The 18,352-nt window shown below is 31.4% G+C and overlaps 1 protein-coding gene across 1 annotated transcript; it reads right to left on the bottom strand.

Moving 5' to 3' along the window:
• Positions 1 to 4,394: 4,394 nt before the first annotated feature.
• Positions 4,395 to 9,646, bottom strand: LOC108489484 (nuclear transport factor 2-like). The gene is made up of 9 exons (XM_017794065.2): positions 9,181 to 9,646; positions 8,959 to 9,093; positions 8,193 to 8,502; positions 7,485 to 7,744; positions 6,878 to 7,067; positions 6,429 to 6,562; positions 6,283 to 6,351; positions 5,530 to 5,608; positions 4,395 to 4,805 (listed from the first exon to the last, which is right to left on the bottom strand). The coding sequence occupies exons 1-9, from the start codon at positions 9,208 to 9,210 to the stop codon at positions 4,663 to 4,665; spliced, it is 1,350 nt and encodes a 449-aa protein (XP_017649554.1). The 5' UTR covers positions 9,211 to 9,646; the 3' UTR covers positions 4,395 to 4,662.
• Between the last annotated feature and the right edge of the window lie 8,706 nt (positions 9,647 to 18,352).

Genomic DNA, 18,352 nt, shown 5'->3' with positions numbered 1-18,352 from the left:
TTAATTAAATGTATTTATCTTTTTAGAATTTAAGTTCAATTAGACTATCTCCTAGCACTATAAATAGGGGTGAAGTGACTCTATTTGGAGGATCTTTTTCGTAAACACTCTCCCCAAAAGTCTTTTGTTCTTTCATATTTCTTTTCAATAAAATTTCTTTTTCATATTTTTATTTATTTTCTTTCCCACAATTATCATGAGCCACTAAAACCCTTCTAGCCAAAAGTTGTCAATATTTCCCCAAAAAGGTTCTTGAGGCCTAGAATCCGTACTTAGCCTTCTCGCCAAGTATTCATCGTTTCTCACTTTACTGGTGACGCTTCATCCATGGCCCTTAAGAAGTAAGCTTTTCAACATATGCAAAGGCGGCCGCTTTGTATGTATTGGAAGGATTGCATAGTCGGTTCGTTAACTTATCGTCGAGGTTGGCGAGCCAAAGAGATAAAATGGCGTGGGATTCGCCATTGAGAAGCGTTGATCTAGCATAGATTCTTGGCTAGAGTCGGTTCCTAAAAATCGTAAGTCTAATCTTTGAAGTGGTGGTCGAGGCGTCCTCTTCCACTATAACTGGCTTACTCGAGTCGAGAAGGATCATCCAAAAGCCAAGAATTGAGCCCAAGGCGGAATGAGACAACCGGAGGCTGGAACTTTCCCATAAGAATTTCTTTTATCTTAAAACTCTCTTTATTATTTTTATTATTTTCGTAATCATAATTTCAATAAACTTTAAATTCTGTTTTTATTTTATTTTCGCTTCCAAAATTAATTCTTAAATTCTGTTTTTTATTTTTTTCCAGGAACGCAGGTTTTCTTGAGCACGATTCTGCTCAGGATTTCGAGAGACAAGCATTCGTATAATCCGGTCCCTGAAGATTCGACCCTACTTCCCCTTTACTATTTCTTTTTCATTATTTTACAGGGAATAGGATATTTTTGGTGCTCTCAACGACAGCATCAATAATCATATTTTATTAAATGAGAATAATCTTAAATAAGTGAAATTAAATATGTCTATTTAGTAAGCTAATAAGTGGAATTTGGAACATCATAAACTTATAAGTGTTGGAAATTTTTTGTTTAAAAATCGGTTTTCTATGATAGTGGAAAATTAAAAATTTGAAAATCGAGCCAGTTTGTACATATTGTAGGCATTCCTAACTTTCAACTAAACGAACTTCTTCACTATTCTCATACCATGAATTGCTTTGAGTATGAACTCAAACAATCATAAACCAAATACAGAATTAGAAATAATTTATTACTTTTAATAGGAAATTAATTCTCTTAATAAAACCAATAGAATTGTAATTTCTATAATATATAGAATTTAGTCTTACGAAATAAATTTGCAATACTTTCCAAATAGGAAGGAAGGAAATTGATGAACTATTAAGAATATGACAAAATCACCAAAAAGGCAAGAAACTCATAGAATAAAGAAATGATTGCTGAAGGGCCTTCTTTATAATAAAAGTATTTAAGTTTTGAAACAGCAACAAAATGGAGGAAAAAGCGTTTGCAAGCGAAGTAAAGTTGGGTAAGGAAGCGACATCATATCAAAAGCTAACAGTCATATTCTTTAAAGATGTCATTTTGTATCTCCAAACAGCTGCAAAGTGATAATTAATCCCACCATGACTAGTCTAAACAACAGATGTTTCACCTTTGACTGAAAAAATGACACCCCATTGTCCCAAATTATAAACTCAAAGGAGCTAGCTTTATAAACTTCTCTTTGACTGAAAGGGATAATTGTTATACTGAACACTTGGGCACCTCGTGCCACGGAAAGAGCATCACCGCAACACCACAAAAAGCATCACAACAAAGCCATTAAAGATAGTCATCACATCATATCCAATATCCTTAATGTTTCCAACTCAAGCTCATCAACCCCACATTGAGATACATTCATGTCATACCCTAACTTGAATCTAAATTGGACTCTAGTATATATACAATCATGATACATGAGACTCACTCCCAACCTCCATTCTCGTATAAGTTATAAATAGGCTTCTTTGGAGATCACGGGACACAAAATCCAAAGAGGACAAAGCACACAACACAAGCAATCAGCCATTGACCATCACTCTGCTAAAACATCATCTTAAACCTCCATTTTTAGTAACTCTTCACACGCCATAATCTATCATATCAGCTTGTGTAACTTAATTGTTACAACAATAATAAATATAATGTTCTTTTTAATTCATAATGTTAAGAACATGAAGAAAATGTTTAAAGATATGATAGATGAGGTTGACAGTTGAGAATTGAGAAAAGAATGTTGGGAGGAGAAAAATAAGGTTAAACTACATAAAGAGTCCCTATATTATAAAGACTAAATTAAATTAACTTTACTATTATTAAATGGATCAATTTAATTTTTATATTGTTAAAAAGAATCAAATAAATCTAAATTATAACAGGCTATTTCATACAGTCGACAATGATTCCCATTGGTGTATTCGAGAGGATTGAACAAATTGTGAGGAATTTTATTTAGGGCTCTACAAATGGTGAAAGGAAGCTGCCCCTGGTCAGATGGGACATTTGCTGTCAACCAATAAAGTTTGGGGGGCTTGGTTTGAGAAGAATGGTTCCTCAGAATGTTTCCTTCCTCATGAAGCTAGCGTATCAATTAGTGACTAATCCTGAAGCGTTATGGGTTAAAGTTTTGCGAAGTAAGTACAGGATGCGTAAGATTTGTCCGGTTTCAATTCACAGGACTAACAGCTCTCTTATGTGTGGCGGTCGTTGTCTAAAATTTGGGAACAGTTCAGGGAAAATCTTTGTTGGAGTATAGGTGATGGACAACCTGATAGTCTCCTTCACGACGCCTGGATCTCTGATTTGGGGTTGCTTAGTTACCATTTGCTTAATGTACCATACATTCCTACACATGCGAAAGTGGCCGACTTTGTGGATACTGATGGTAAATGGAAAATGATAGACTCGCAGCGATTTTTTAGTAGGGAGGTTTTGGAACACATAGTGGCATGTCATCCATCATGTGATGAGTTGGGAGAGGACAAATGCCTCTGGAGATCTAATGCTTCTGGTAAGTTTTCTGGTAAGGAAGCTTATAAAAGCTTAGTCTAAATCAATGATACCAAAAATAATTTTGCTTGGAAAGAGGTATGGGAGAATGACTTACCACCAAGGATTTTAACATTTTCTATGGTTGGTTATTCATCAAAGATTACTTACAAATGTTGAAAGGGTTAAAAGAAGGTTGTCGAATGACCCTGGCTGCTCGATTTGTGGTGGTGTCCAAGAAACAGATTTACATGTATTAAGGGACTGTAGGACTGTGATTGAATGTTGGCGGAAGGTGGTGCCGATTAACAATTTCTCGCGGTTCGTAGACTTGGATTTAACTTGTTGAGTGATAGCCAATATGAGAGATGAATTTAAACTCAAAGTAGGAGACTTAAATCCTCAAACTTTATTTGCGACCTTGTGTTGGTTGTTGTGGAAGAATAGAAACACCTTCATTTTCCAACAAGTATTTAGTACAGCAGATGAATTGATTAGAAGATCTGACTGTTTAGTTACTAATGCCTGTGATATGGTAATTAATCAAATCAAAAAGAGAGGTGATCAGATTGAACGGAGTAAATGAAAACCACCTGACTGTGGTTGGATAAAAATCAACACCAATAGTGCAACAAGTAGGAATAGAAATTTGTCTATTGTTGGTGGTTAATTCATGACTCAAGGTAATTAGGTGGAAGCCTTTAATAGAGTCCTTGGTACAAGGACCACTTTAAAAGTAATTCTCTATGGATTAGAAGTTGTTTGGCTCAGGATCAACAACTGTTGCTTAAAAGGTTAAAATGATGTATAATTATTTTCAAGCAATTAAATTTCAACACATCCCTAAAGATAGTAACATGGCGGCTAATTGACTAGCACGAATTTATCCGTCTAATGAGACTAAACTTGAAATCATTGATTTTCTGAAATTGCTTCGAAAAGATAAATTAAAAATTCCCATATGTAATATATTGATTTAAGGCTTTTTGTGCCTTCTCTATTCTATCAAAAATAAAACATCTCAAAAACTATTCTCTTCAAATATATTTAAAAATATTAACTCTATTAATATATCTTAAACAGTAAGTATTAACTTAAAATTTTGAATTTTATTTGAATCATTTTAATAGTAAAAAGCAAATTTAATAATATAATGATTAATTTAATTAAAGAAGTACCTCTTAAGTACATTCACCGGAAAAAAAAAGTGTACTATAAATCGGTTGTCATTTGTAGTTTGTTTTCATTTTCTTTTAATCGATTTATGTGCGAGACGAACATCCAAAAGCAAAGAAAAAAACATAATCAAACATCAGATTGCCTCACTAGTCAAAAAAAACAGCTCAGAAACATTAAGAAAAAATTTCTCCACCTGAACTGCATAATAAAAAGCATTCAAGGGAGAAACATATGTAACCCATGAAAGCAATAAAGAAAAATTGCACCCAAAACTCCTTTAACTGAAACAACACACTCAAACGAAAGTAAATGCATATTTTCTTAACTCACTGATGGGAAATGTTCAACCATTGCTACCAAGCCCTCAATCACCCACAGATTTTCAAAAAAGTTGGAAAGTTATGCCAACTTGTGTACGGTCAGTTTTACTAAGAAGCCGCCTTATCGAGAACCTCGTTGATAGAAACCATTGCTTCTTGATCTGTAGTCACCAGATTCTTGGTTGTTTCCCCTACCCAAACTTCGAGAACTAATGCGACCTCTTGAGGCATCAGGTTGATAGCTGCCCCTGCCTCTCCCCCTTCCTGATCAATTTTAATGGCAGATAAGAGTTATGTTAACAAAGGAAAAATCTAGTAAATCTGTTGCTCATGGTCAAGCCTTGGACAAGGAAAACTCTAGTAAATTTATTACACCATGATATGCCGTTTTAAATTGGAGAGTACACGCAAATCAAGTGCACTAGCACAATACGCCTGAAAAAGTTCAAATAAGAAAAATGCATGCTTAACTGAATCAATAATTAATATCCATCGAGATTATCATTTTCTTTACATATAGTTGCCCATAAAGCACAATTATACACAACATAAGTGGAACAGTTTGATATGTCCACACACAAAAACTGCCTAGCATGCCTAACAGTGCGTGGAATTGGAAATAGAACAAGCCTAATGCAAACATCAACTGCATCAATTAATGGTAAGCACTAGTAATTCAAATCAAATAGACCTACAACCAAGTACCAATCTATCAGAATTATGAGTTTATCTTGAAAGCTGTTTACCAGCCGATTGCACTTGGAGATCCATCCAGAGGATTTATCTTAGAAATACAAAATTTTAGTGAAGCAACATGCAATTGCAAACTGAAGCATATAACTTTTAGCAACTAAAAGAGTTTGTAAGAGTGCTTTCATAGAACTTTCCAAAGATCACCAAAATGAGCAATAATCAAATCATTTAATAAAATGCAAAACAAATTCTAGCATGTATAAAAGACAACAGGGGTGTGTATAAAGGCACATACTTCCTCCTCGAGTACCAGTGCTATTTGGTCTGCGTTCCTCTATGTAAACTTGCCTTCCAGCAAACTGTATGGGAGATGCCTAAGGAAGAACAAAAATTGGCCAGTATTAGGGTACAAAAAATATGTGCAGAACAAAAGATAAACTATAAAAGATTCAGAACTACAGCAAATATTTGAATTAACTACAAAAGTGAATGCATGTTAGTCTTCAAGGTTCCACCGCAATCTTCTATTGTATACATGTATATAGAGTTCTTCATGCGACAAAAATTTTCAAAGCTTTGACAGTTGATGGTGAAATAAGTCAATCATTTGTTTAAGAAAAACAGACAGCAGGTTGTTTCCCTTCACCCTTCCCTCTTTAAAAATCCTGCAATTAACTCAAGAAGCTCTTTCATAGCTGTGCTAGTCATCTCCATCTCATCCATCATGAGCAACAGAATAAAAGCATCATACAGATACATAGATGCAGCTAAATTCATCTAATAATGGCTGTGCTAGTCATCTCCATGTCATCCATCATGAACAACAGAATAAAAGCATCATATAGATGCATAGATGCAGCTAAATTCATCTAATAATATAAACAACTACAAGGAATAAAACGAGAACGCAATGATTATGGCATCATATTAAAAAGAGTTCAAAGCTCTTTCTAAAGTAAATTCAACACTACAAACAAGAAGAAGCCAAACAAGTAGTTAGAATACATAATTTGACAAGTTATTAACAAGAGAAGTGAGAAAGCTGTACCTTGATTGCATTGTGAACAGCAAGAATGTCTTCGAACTCAACAAAAGCATAGCAAACACCAACAACATCCTGCATGCAGCTAACACTAATTTAGTTTCTTAAATATCATATACCAAATATTCAAGAGGGGAAGAAAAAGAAACTACCTTGCGGTTCCGGATAAACACACCGTCAGGCTTGATTCTTCCAAAATTCCTAAACTCCTGCTCAATTTCAGTAGCAGTAACAGTAGAAGGCAAGTTTCTCACATATACAGATTTATATTCACCAGTATATTCACCTAAAAGAATGAAGATCAGTAATCAGATTGTAGCTGCAAGTACAGTAAGCATTTATATGAACTGCTACCAGTAAATATTCTCAACTCTACATATACAGGAAAGCATCTCAAAAATGGAAATACAAAAGCATTTAACCTCTGAGACCAAAACTCCTCAAATACTCAGATAGTCCATTTGAGAAAACTCCTTTCTTGGAAAACTTTTTTTTGTAAATTTAAATTTTGAGCATAATGAGATTTGAACCCAGAACACCACGCATAATAAACAATTAACTTTACCATTGTAACTACCAAAGTAGGTATAATTAGACTAACCTTCTTCAGAGACTAAAGCTTCCTCCACTGCTGTCTCTGCCGCAGATTCAGGAACATCTGACCAAGCAGGACGTGACTGCTGATTAGTATATTCTGGTGTCTGGTCCCAATCTGAAGTACTCGAGGGAATCTTGTTATAAGAAGGTTGAACTTGAGCAGATGAAGCAGATTGCTGCTTGGGAACACTCAACTAGAACATTTGTAACAACAAATAATGTTGGTCAACAAAGAGTTATTTAACTTTCAATAAACTGGACAACATTTATCAGTGTTTGTAGGTAACAGATAGAAACAGAGTTTGCTAGCAAGAATACTTCTCAAACTTTGACTCCCATTTGATAACTTGAGGAAAGCATCCATAATCTATTTCTCACTCAGATGCAAGGCCCTGTTGATTTAAGTTGTTGATCCTTTATATGATTAGTGTATTCTTTACATGCATAGACATGTTTCAGTAACTAAGGCCCAGTGTTATGAATGCCACTCGCATACTGGATATTCAGGTTGCAGTAAGGACAAATTGAATATAGGCTGATTCAACTAGTGGGCAATGAGTGAGAAACCTTCAATAAAAAAGGTCATAAACAAGCAATATCAGAGTTCTTACAATAGAAGCATAAGTTCTCCTCGGAGGCTCCCCAACAGGTTCCTCCAAAGGTATAGATGGAGGTTCTTGCACAGTATTCACTACACTGTGATGTGAAACAAGGGTTTCCTCCTCTGTAGGAGCTTCCTCCACTGGATCCTCATCTTCAACAGCTTCTTGCTCTGGTTGCTCTGGGATACTATAGTTGTCAACTGGATTATCTTCAATGTGAACAGAGTTGACGTACTCACTGAAGTCCTCCTCCAAGGCATAGTCAGAAACTGCTAAATCCAACAAGTTAGACAAAAAATCAACATAGCAAACTTCTACCTTCATAAAAAAACAACAACAATAATAAACAAAAATGAAAGGAAGATCATATCCTAGAAAGGAAGAAAGAGAGAGGAAACTCACCAACCAATAATTTTTAACCAAAAACTTAACATGCGAAAATTTATAACAAAAAAAATTGTGTCTAGGGTTTTCAGTTCCTTGAGTAATAAAACTACAAGAAATCCACATATGGTCAAAAGATTCAAACTCTATATATAAGACATAATAAATTTGCTACTGAAGTATCAAGTATAGTACATTGCTAGGAAAAAGGCCATTGTTTAAGTTTAGGGGACACAGTCCAGGGCTCCAACCCTAGTTATCTGCATTTTGACATGGATAAACTAATAAAGGGTTTATTCAGATCAAAGTTAGAAAAAAGCTTGCACATTGCACCTTGTGGCTCTGCAACAGGGCTTGATACATTTAGTTTAGAATCAAGTTTGTCTTCTGGTAATGTTGATGCTGGATGTTGGTAAATTGTTTCATCATCAATAAACTGAAAGATATCATTAAGAACAAAGTAACCCTTATCTTGTGGGGCCAGGAAAAAGGTTTGCACAAATTTCCTTCTGCCATTGAAATCCTTGATTTTAACAGAACCAGAAACCATCACAAGAACTCCTCCATTCCAAGAATCAAGAGAATTAATCGTTTCGATCTCGATTGCAGTAAAATTTAGTGACATGGCCAAGGTATGAATTTGCTGCATACAAAGATGATAATAATAACCCAATAAGTCATAAATTAACAAGTTTTCCGCAAAATGAAAGGGCAGGATAAGTTTATCCAAATATAAGAAACCTAAAAATTATTAAAAGCAGAACAATTTCCATAACACAAACTTGAAAGAGAAATTGCATCAACCCGATCAATAATCACTTGCTAATAATGACTCATTCTCCCGAACTTAGATCATACTTCCCTAAATCAGAGGCATCAATATCTGGAATTATTGCATTAAAAATTAAAACTCTCGGTAGTTATTATATAAAGTAGATACAATACCAAAGAAATAATACTCTGTTTTTATAAAATAATATAAGAGAAAATATAACAATGAATCAAAATTGAGTAATTTAAGAAGGGAAACAGTATGGAGAACATGTTCATGCTTAAGCAAATTCATCTGAAAATATATAAAGAAAGAAAAACATATTACCAGCATTGAAGAAGCAGATTCAGAAGAATCTCCATCGACCCGAATCATCGTACTGGCATCCGAGTAAAACTGATGAAGTAGATCAGGTTGCTGTCCTAGCACCTTATAGTATTGTCCCACAAAGTATGAACCAACCTGGATTTAAAAACAACATCGGTTAATAAAACAATAGGAGCAAAACTAGAAAAAGAAAGCATGCAAAAATACAAGAAAAAAGAAAACCTGAAAGGGTCCTGGGTAGGAAGTAGCCATGATGAGATGAAGTCCAACAAAAAAAGAATGCAACGAAGATCTAGTAGGAATCAATAGCTCTTGAAACAGAGACCAACCCACAGATCCAATCAGTTAGAGTTAAGTATCTGAAACCCTAGCTTTGGAAAGACTAGGGTTTAAGGGGAAATCCCTTGACGATATTCTCTGTTTTAGTGGGTGGTGTTTTTTAAGGTAAACAAAGGCAAAGCTTAATGAAGTTAGGGTAAAGTTGGAGCTAGTTGATCGATGGAGAAATATAAAAGAAGACCGTAAAAATCCCTTTTGATGGAAGAATCTAATCAAAGAAAATAGATAGAGAGAGAAATTTGGCTAGATTAGATCTGACTTGGGGGTGGGCAGAGTAAGAGCAAGAGAGACAGAGGGCTTTTCATAGTTTATGCTGGTGATTATCGCACGGAATCACAAGCGTCTCTTCTTGATTGGACTTTTTTCGATCCAACGGTTAGGAACATGCCTGCGTGTCAATTTAGGGACCGGAGCGTTTTACGGCTCTGATACCTTGTCTCCTACTGTAGTTTGGCCTTCTGTGCTTTTTATGTTACTAGATGGGAAAAATACATACCATATATATTTATAAAAATTGAATAGTGATTTAATTGAAATTATAAAATAAATATGTAGTAAGTTAAAATTTATTATATATGTTTTTTATAAAAGATAAAATATATTTATAATAATATAATTTCGTAAAAATATTTTTTAGTCTTTTATAATTTTGATATTAAGTAAATTTATTTTTTAATGGAAGTAATTTAATATATGTTATTTTTAAAAGTAAGCAATTTAAGGCAATTAATTACGATAATTGTAAATTGTACATATTTTTATTGGTATAATAATAAATTAAGCCCTTGACATTTATATATTCTATCAATTTAATTTTAATTCAAAAAATTGTTTAAAAAATATATAACATTTTAAAATCTAAAATTTCAAAAAGAAAATATAAAAATTTTCAACATCAAATATATACAAATAGACATGGTGTAAACTCTGAAGGCTAAATATGTTATTCTACTAAACAAATTTATATAAAATTGATAAGAAATATTAATGTGGTGATTAAGTGTCCTTGGATGCTCACTTTCAAATTTGATATGGATTAATTTTTTTTTTTTTTGAAACGGACCAATTTGGTCAATATCAAATTTGAGAGGGACTGGAGAAGTATTTTTACTTATAAATTGTTTTGTAAAATGATGGGCTTTTTTTATAAACTTCCAACTAAATAGAAATTTAATTTATTAGTGAAGTCAACTCAGTCAATGATTTAACATAATATAAATGTTTTTAATGCAATATGACTTTTTAAAATATAATTAATGGGAAGTTATTTTATAAATTTTATATAAAATTCCAATATAATTATATAAACACATTTTAGCTCGCTAAATACTTTTATATAAATATGATTAAATTTATTATAATAATTATATTATATTATGTAAATTAGTTAACTATTTAGAAGTTCAAAATGTAAAGAAAAATATTTATTCAGATTTTTTAATTATTTAAATGAGATAAATGATATGTATCCTAAAATAAAATTAGTATTGTTGCATACAAAATAAATTTTAAAACTTAAATAATGTAATATGAGGTTTAGAAAGTTATTGAAGAATAGGAAGATCAGGCTTAGAAAGTTATTGAAGAATAGGATTTGAGTGTAATTTTTTGTAATTATTAAGATTTTTTCTCTCCTCTTAAGAATGAGTGTGAGTTGGGTACTCCAAGTACACTCAATTTAGTGGGACACACCATCACAATAGTTGCTCAAAAACACCACATGTGTATAATTATAATTAATTACATTCAAATTCAATTATCAATTGGCTTTTCGAATGAATTCTTAATTTAATTTTTGTATGGACTGTACATCTTATGCAGACCTAATCATGAGTTGGGCTACCCGTCCAGGCCCAAAGGCCCATTTAAAAAGTGGAAAGCTTTGAGCGAAAATATAGGCTCAAAAAAAATAACATTCATTTTACAAATGGGTTGGGTCTCGGGTAAGATTTTTTTGCCCAACCTGAATTTGCGTACATTTTTTCATTGCTTTTATTGTTGTTTTGTCGTTGCTTGTTGCCATTTTGATGTTATTTTGCTATCATTTTGCTATTATACTGCTACTATTTTGTTGTTATATATTATTTAAATATTGTATAACTATTGTTTTATTATTAATTTTGTTTTTCTTTATAAAATATTGAGTGGTCGCCATTGATATTTTAAGGATAAGAACAGACTGCATGGGTGACACGTGTCCTAATCTGTTAATCACCTTTAAAACAGTGAAAGACAACTCCTAATTAAAGAAAATGCAAAAACCAAAAACTTTTCCTAAAAGACTTCAAACGTAACAAAAACTAAACGACCCATTTTCTACTACCAAAAACCCTAAAGACAATTTATCATTTGAATACATTGAACAAAAAATCAACTTAATCCATCATAATTGTTAAAGAAATACCCCTGCAGTTCAAGTTTTCAAGCAACCCACCCCTCGATTTTACTACCATCGAAATCTTTTTAGTTGTTCTATATCGTTGATGTCCTCGATGGTGACTTCGTAGAGAGTGAAACCGTCAGAGTCCCTTTATTCTATTTCTCCGACTCATCTCAATTGCTGATCAGATCTCTTCTTTCTTCTTTGGCCATCGATACCATATTTAGAGGAGCCTCCTTGATCCAAACCCTCGGTTCTGTCCACTGTTTTCCTTTCTCCAATAAAAGTAACCCCCAAAAAGAATGTTGCATTCCAAGAAAAATCAATTAAAATTTACTTACCATTTTTTAGAATTACTTTCCAACTAATTAAAATTCACTTTTCTCTTATACCAAATACCTTCATAGTTATGGGTCGAATTTTCTAATCAATATAAAATTTATGGTTAATATACTTGTTGGCCTTTAAATTTAGCACCTAAGTCTCCTTTAGTGTCTATACTTAAAATAAAATAAAAATTTCATGTGATGATGTGGTGCAATCTTAAAGTGTCATATCATCATATATTTATGAAATTCACATTCAAGTATCAAAGTGTATAAAAAAAGGACAAATACCAAAATAAACTTAACTTGCAAGTTTAGAAGCCAAAATTACTTAACTCTTTAAATTAATCAAAACGTCATTAAATTTTAAATATTCAATTTTATCTTTTATTTATTTTGTATGAACATAATTCATATGATGTAAGAATTTAGGTATAGAAGTGAATTATTAATTGAAAAGTTGAACGTCAACAATAATAATATAGAACAATTGTAAAGTAAAAAGAAAGAAAAATAACATTGATTTTACGTGGAAACCCTTTCGGGAAAAAAATCATGGGTAGAGAAGAAGAAAATTCACTAATGTTAAATTCAAATGATATAAGATGAGTTTAGACTACATCTCTTTATAGGTTGAACAACATTATTCTAATGTTGAAACACTTTATTCTAATCAAAATTAAATAAAAGAAGTGTACTTTTATATGTATTCCACTTGTACATGCCTTTTGCCCCTGAGATCTCCCTATTTTATTATTTTTTTAACAAGAATTTTAGTCACATAACTCTAAGATTAAAATTTTAAAACTTAATAATGTTTATTATTATATAATTGGATGTATTTTCCATTCTATTTAATGTTTTAAAATTTCAAAATAAAGTAGATTTTATACCAATTCTATATTTGCTTTTCTTTAAGTATGAACTCGACATTTATAAATTTGAAGTTTATGTAATTTGTAAAATAAAATCTACAAACACTTTGAGATTGGAAATCTCAATTGAAAAGCTTACGTCAACACTTAGTTTTTTTTTTTTTTCAAATGAATCTCAATGGCAGCAGTAACACACGTCATTATCTCATTAAAAATCTTATCAAAATTGTAACGACCCAAATTTTTAGGTCATCAGAAAAGTGAATTTTCAAGTCTTCAATTCTGAAAATTAGATTCGTAAATATTTATTAGAAATATTTATGAAGTTAAATAAGAGGTTAATTAGATTTTAGTTAAGTAAATCTAGTTTAATTAATGTTAATTTAGTGAAAGGACTAAATTAAATAAAGTGTGAAGGTTTAATTATAAATTATAGGAAAGCCAAGGGACTAAATTAGCAACTAGACCAGAAGGTGACAAATGTGTGGTAAGTATAAATGCATATGCATTATTTTAATTGGTACAAATGTATGTATAAATATGTATTTACTTACTATATAAGTAAATAATAATATAAAGTAAATTATATTATATTATATAATTATAATATATTAATAAAATAAAGAATGAATAAAGAAAATAAATAAATAAAACATAAAGGAAAAGAAAAAGAAAGGCACGAATAGCAGGGAAAAAAGAGAGGAAAATATAGGGTTTTGAGATTTCAAACTTGATTGGTAAGTCAATTTAATCACTTTTCTTATAATTTTGGTGTCTATGGAATCTTAGGAAGAAATACTATTTGAGTTATGTTGAAATTTAGAAAGTTAATGACTTTTTAGATGTTGATTAAGTTGAATAAATGGAAGAAATTAAGTGTATTTTGATGAAAATTTAAGTTAGAAGTGGTTAATGGATTAAATTGTAGAGAGAGATATAAGTTTTGTTGTAGTAGGGATTAAATTGTTTAAATTGTAGAATTGATGTTTTATATTGAATATTAAGAGTTGAAACTTGTTTAAAGTAGGTATAAAATGAAAACTATAAGGTTATTTGAAGAAAAAGAATAGTTATGGTGGAAGGACCTAATTGGAAATATAGTAAAAGTTATATGGAAATAAAAGAGTGTGTTATTAAATAACATACATTGATAATTTTAAATGTTAAATTTTATGTAGCCAACGTAGCACCGGAAACGTCATCGAAAAAGGGGAAGGAAAAAGTGAACGAGAATATTGAATAAACTCGAGAATTTCGGTTTGTATTTCTATAAACTATGCATAATAATTTAATAATTGAAATTATTATTTTTAAATGGTTAGTATGCATGATAAATGATGTGATAGAAACTGTTACTATTTCTGTTCCAAAATGAAATGATTCAAATACCTTATTAATAGTGTCGGGCTAAGTCGGATATAGTTGACATGTCATAGGATTGGAAGTGTTTAGGGATATTCTGACCATGTGTTGATGAGACACTATATGTGTCGACTACTGTTACTATTCTGGATTCGTTCCGAAGAGGTACTCAGACTGATCATTATCATATTACTTATTACCCTTACGGTGTATTCCTAGCCGGTAGATGAAACACTGTATGATATCCCAGTGTGTGGGTTGGATCCATGTATCCATCCAGGTATGAGTTACGTTAATAGGGGTATATGAAAATACTCAAGACCGATCGCTATTGATTATGTGGATCGTGATCATTATACAATTATTGAAAGATATTGAATGATATGAAATGTATATAAAAATTTGATTAATTACATTTAAGAGCTATAAGTTAAAGGTAAGTGATGAAGATATTAAGATTATGAAAGTAAAAAGTTTAAGTTACAATGTATATACATAGCTTATCATTGTTTTAAGTATTAGTTTATAGAAATATCACTGAGTGTATACTCAGCGTACAGTTTGTTTTCTGTGCGTAGGATTAGGTACGAAAGAAAGTTAAGGACTCAGCATCCAAGCCAATCCAAGGACTCAAAGTGGTGAATACTTTTCTTTTGGTAAAATGGCATGTACCTAGGTTGTTAAGGTGTTATTTTGTACATGATAGTGTATAAACATGAAAGTTGTTGATGCATGGTATGAAATATGCATATTTTGAAAGTTAAACTTACATGAGTTTGACTAGTATGATAATGTTGTATAATTTTGATATGAATTGTGGTATATAATTCTTAAGAGGTGTTGAAGTGAATAAATGAATATTCGCTAAGTTTGAATGGCATAATGAATGATATTTGATTTAAGAACTATTAGTAAATATTTGGGCATGAATTAGATGTGTTTAGCTTGTGAAAATAGCTTAAAAATGGTCAAAAATCATGTTTTCACACGGCTAAGTCACATGGGCGTGTGCTCAGGCCGTGTGGCTCTCTGTTTATGTCAGACGGGCTGTTTCTACAGCCGTGTGTGCAAGTCAGATCTGCCCACAGCCTGGCCCCACGACCATGGGAACCCCACGGGCTGGCCACACGGGCATGTCCCAGGCCACACAGGCATGTGCCCCTATCTTCAAGGTAAAATTTTCAAAGTTGCCGGTTTAATGTCGAATTACTTCCAAAACATGTATTGGCCCCGTAGACCCATATTAGGGACTTTATAGTGTAATTTGAGAAGTTTCGATTTGAAATGCAAATTCATGACTCGGTTTTGTATAAATGCTAGTGTATAATCCGATAATGCATCGTAACCCTATTTCGGTAATGGTTTGGGATTAGAGGGTGTTACAAAAATCGTTACGTTAATCCCTTAAATTTCCCCATTCTTCTTCCCAACAAGTTCGCTTAAATGCCCTCAACAAACCCTTAACATTAATCTCTTTAAATAGTTCATTCCATTTTTTCACCTTTCCCTAAAAAAACTATGCTACCTATTTATTTGCTAAAATTTAAACGTTTAATAACAAATTTAGCCAGTGTATTTTTTTAAAATGGCTTTAATTTTATTTTTAGTCTTTTTTGGCCATTAACCTTTGTTTTTTTATTATTTGTTTTTCTAACAGATTTAATAAAAGTACCGTTAAAAAATTAACGGGATGATGTGGAATTTTACATGTGGAATATTTTTAATGAGAAGTAATTTATTACTCGATAACCTAATAAGATAATTACACGTGGAAAATAATTAAATAAATAATATGTTAAATTAAAAAAACTCATAATTTAAAGAAAATAAACGTAATTATTTTAAAAATTAACTTAGTAGAAAACTTCTCAAGAAACAAACGTATGAAATATTGAAACCTTTTAAAGAAACGAATGATTGAAATCTTGAATTTATTCATTAAATCTATTAGATAAAACAGATTGAAAAAAAAGTTGATGGCAAAAAAGGTCAAAAATACAGTTAAGACCATATTGACAAAACATGTAAATGGCTAAATTTATTATTAAACCAAATTTAAAATATCTTACCTATTTATCTATTAACAAAAATAATTAACCCCTAAATTTGAATTCCAATTTTGGAAATAACTTTATCAAAATGCAAAAACAACATATCGCGAATTTTCAGTATCACCAAAATCTAACTACAAACGAGTTGAATTAGTGAATCCGTAATTAATTACGAATTGTTGATTTTTATATGATTAGTCAAATAGACATGTTCAAATGCATGTCAGAGTTCCTTTATGTTATAACTAAACGATAAAGGCTTGAGGCTCGTGCTTTCCATTTCCTATACAACGAATGCATGGTAACATTGGAAGATGTAACACTACTTATATGACTTCTAGTTAGCCATGGCACAAATATGAGAGATGGTAAATTCCTTAAAGTGAAAATACCCTATTCGATTATTAGGCTCATTCATGAAAAATAATAAGTATTACAATCGAAGCAAGTTAAATTTACATAATTTGAGTGTTAATTTGACAATCGTATATCGCATTTAGGTCATACTAAATATACTAAAGCTTATATGATAGGAAGAGCACTAATGTTAGATAAATCTGGAATTTTTGTTTATTGCATGTATCTCTCATTGTTAATTGATCTTTGAAGAACTACAAGAAACAACCGAGAGTCAACAATGTTTGCGTTCTTACATGTGACACTTTGTACGCTGCCTTAATTGGAGATTGGTGGAAAGAATGGCTACATTCCACATTTGTAAACATGGAAGTGATACTGATTGTCATGGTTACAGCCATCCTTTCTTCTCTTGTAGCTCTACACACTTTTCTTGTTATTATAAGATAAAAATACAAGCACATGCTATAAAACATATTTAAGTATAAATGTTTTATAATTGTATTTACATTTAATATTGTAAAAGATAGACTAATCATTTGGACCACACAAATTATAAGAAGGGTTTTAGATGGTTGGGATAAAAATTCATATATTCGTATATGATGAGAAAAATTGTTTGTATGTTTATATGTAAATGAGATGATGTTATTTCAATTGTCGTTATTAAAAATAGAGTAAACACTAAAAATAGTTACTTTTATTTGTTTCAAATTACATTTTTAGTCATTTATATTTGAAATGTTATGTTTTAGTCACGTTATCTTTTTGTTACGAAGTGGTCACTTTACCGTTAAGCTCCGTTATCTTTCTAACGACAGTCCTTCATAGCAGTCCAAATTAAAATTATGTAATTAACAACTTATTTTCGTCCTAACAACTGGAAATCCAAGTTAGCATTTAAAACCTATTTGAACTTCCATTAGGAAGGTAATGGAGTTTTAAGGGTAGAACGACTACTTCATAATAAAATGATAACGTAAGTGATTAAAACGTAAATATTTTAAATATAAATAATTAAAATATAATTTGAGGAAAACAAAAGTGATTATTTTTAAATTTAATATGATGGTTATATGTTTCACACCTTTGAGTAGCACGTAATTGGTCGGACTTTATGTCGATTTGAGATAATCTACGACATTCATTGGATCTTAGAAACCTCAATGAGCTTTGGCAACTGGTTTGTCTCATAGAGAACGATTAATGTTAGACAATTGGATTAGATCAACCTTTGGGCCGATAGTCTTCAACAAGTTGTTAGGGATGCATTTACTCCATGCATGTTGAGATCCAACTAAAAAAACTTTTTTGATAAGTAATATCAGATTAGACTTATTTTATGAAACAAAATTCAAATTGCAATAATCCAATAAAAAATCATTGATAGGTGAAATTTATATTTTAAATTAATAAAAAAACAAACCAAGAATAAAAAATTTTAAGACTTGGAGTGAGATAAAGAAAAAAATGAAAACTTAAACCAAGATATTTTTTCAAAAAATAACGATTTAATAAATTAAAATTAAAACTAAAACTAAAACTAAAACTAAAATTAAAATTAAAATTAAAATTAAAATTAAAAAAAATCAAAATTTGTGTAGCCGAGACACTAGCTAAGTCCAAATAAAACAGGGCCTAAACGAAGAAGGAAGGTCCAGTGGACTATCTTCTTAAATTCCTAGCACCAGGCAGCGGCACTAG

The sequence above is a fragment of the Gossypium arboreum genome, chromosome 11 (genome assembly GCF_025698485.1).
Source record: "Gossypium arboreum isolate Shixiya-1 chromosome 11, ASM2569848v2, whole genome shotgun sequence".
NCBI lineage: Eukaryota > Viridiplantae > Streptophyta > Magnoliopsida > Malvales > Malvaceae > Gossypium > Gossypium arboreum.
The sequence above is the reverse complement of the archived record's forward strand: the minus strand, read 5'-3'. Positions and strand labels throughout refer to the sequence as shown.

Coding starts and splice junctions, on each gene's coding strand:
- LOC108489484 (XM_017794065.2), bottom strand. CDS start 9,210: ATGGCTACTTCCTACCCAGGACCCTTTCAG. Junction 8,503..8,958: donor AATCTGCTTCTTCAATGCTG/GTAATATGTTTT, acceptor CTTTGTATGCAG/CAAATTCATACCTTGGCCAT. Junction 7,745..8,192: donor CCCTGTTGCAGAGCCACAAG/GTGCAATGTGCA, acceptor TGGATTTAGCAG/TTTCTGACTATGCCTTGGAG.